This window comes from Sphaeroforma arctica (genome assembly GCF_001186125.1).
Source record: "Sphaeroforma arctica JP610 unplaced genomic scaffold supercont1.8372, whole genome shotgun sequence".
NCBI lineage: Eukaryota > Ichthyosporea > Ichthyophonida > Sphaeroforma > Sphaeroforma arctica.
The window spans coordinates 1-1,245 of record NW_014032186.1 but is presented as its reverse complement, the minus strand read 5'-3'; the positions used below and the strand labels follow the sequence as shown (position 1 = coordinate 1,245).

Here is a 1,245-nt window from a genome sequence, read left to right as displayed (position 1 = left end):
ACACACACACACACACACANACACACACACACACACACCACACACGCACACACACACACAACGACACACACACACACACACACACACACATATATATATATATATATACATATATATACACTTATTTCAACGACATAACTTAAATTTGCACTTTAATTTTTAATTGCAAAACTGCGCTCACATTGTCGGGAAAGGCGCACATAGCCTTGGGGACACATGGTGTTAAACTAAGTGCACTGTTTCATATCCACCTTATTTGCGCTTGCATCTCTTCAAACCCTTTGAGTCGCTGAAAACCTCTCTTGCATATTCTGGCATATACATGGGTAAGCTTGGTAGTAATTTGCGGTCGGGTACATTCTTATTTCTTTTCTCCATGTACATGCCTACTCATACGAGGTCTACGTAGTTATATGCGTAAGCGTTTAGTTTAGCATATGTGTCTTCACCCAAATATATGTGTACATGTCTATGAAGGTTGACTTTCAGACGCACGTAGTATGATGTAAACATCAGAACTTGGGTGATGGTTTAATGTTGTTACAAATGTCCGTGTCACCGTTTTTGTATCACATATCTAGAGAATTAGCATTTTGTTCAACAACATCACATTGACAATCAAATGATATAAACCTACTATGTTATTGTACAAACTGATACCTTTTTCATTGATATCTTATAAATTACCAGATATCTCATTATGTTGAGTTAAAATCAAAGCGGTTTTTCACGTGACAGTCCTATTGTATACTAAATTTCATACATACGTTATAATCCTATTATACATCAAATTTCATATATACGTTACATTTCTATTGTGTACCAAATTTTATATGTGCATGATGCAGCAGACAGGGGAGGGCGCAAACAGCATGCGTACAACGTAACTCGGGGCAGCGCCTCAACAGAACAGTTCGCAATCCGACGGAACTACAGTAAGGGGAACAGCACCCAAAGCAACTACAACAATAGCAACAGCAACAACAGCAACAACAACAACAGCATCAGCGACAACAACAGCAACAACAACAGTGCCATTATTACCCCGAACCAAGAACTGTGGAATGCTCAGGCCAATCAGCTCTCATCCTTCTCGCAGCAACAGGCGTCGTTGAACATGGCTGTTGGGGTCGAATCGCTGTCTACAAGTGCGCCTCGAACCAGTCTTGATGGCATGCACTCGGTGGGAACAGCTCTTGATGGCGTGCATTCTGTGGGAATAGGTCAATTGTCCCCGGTATGAGT

The 1,245-nt window shown here is 40.8% G+C and overlaps 1 protein-coding gene across 1 annotated transcript; it reads left to right on the top strand.

The window, feature by feature from the left end:
• Positions 1 to 322: 322 nt before the first annotated feature.
• SARC_16556 (hypothetical protein) lies at positions 323 to 1,237 on the top strand (the record flags this gene model as incomplete). Its single annotated transcript, XM_014289337.1, has 2 exons — positions 323 to 326; positions 849 to 1,237. Coding segments are annotated over 2 exons (393 nt in total), but the record flags the coding sequence as incomplete, so codon positions are not given.
• Positions 1,238 to 1,245: the final 8 nt, after the last annotated feature.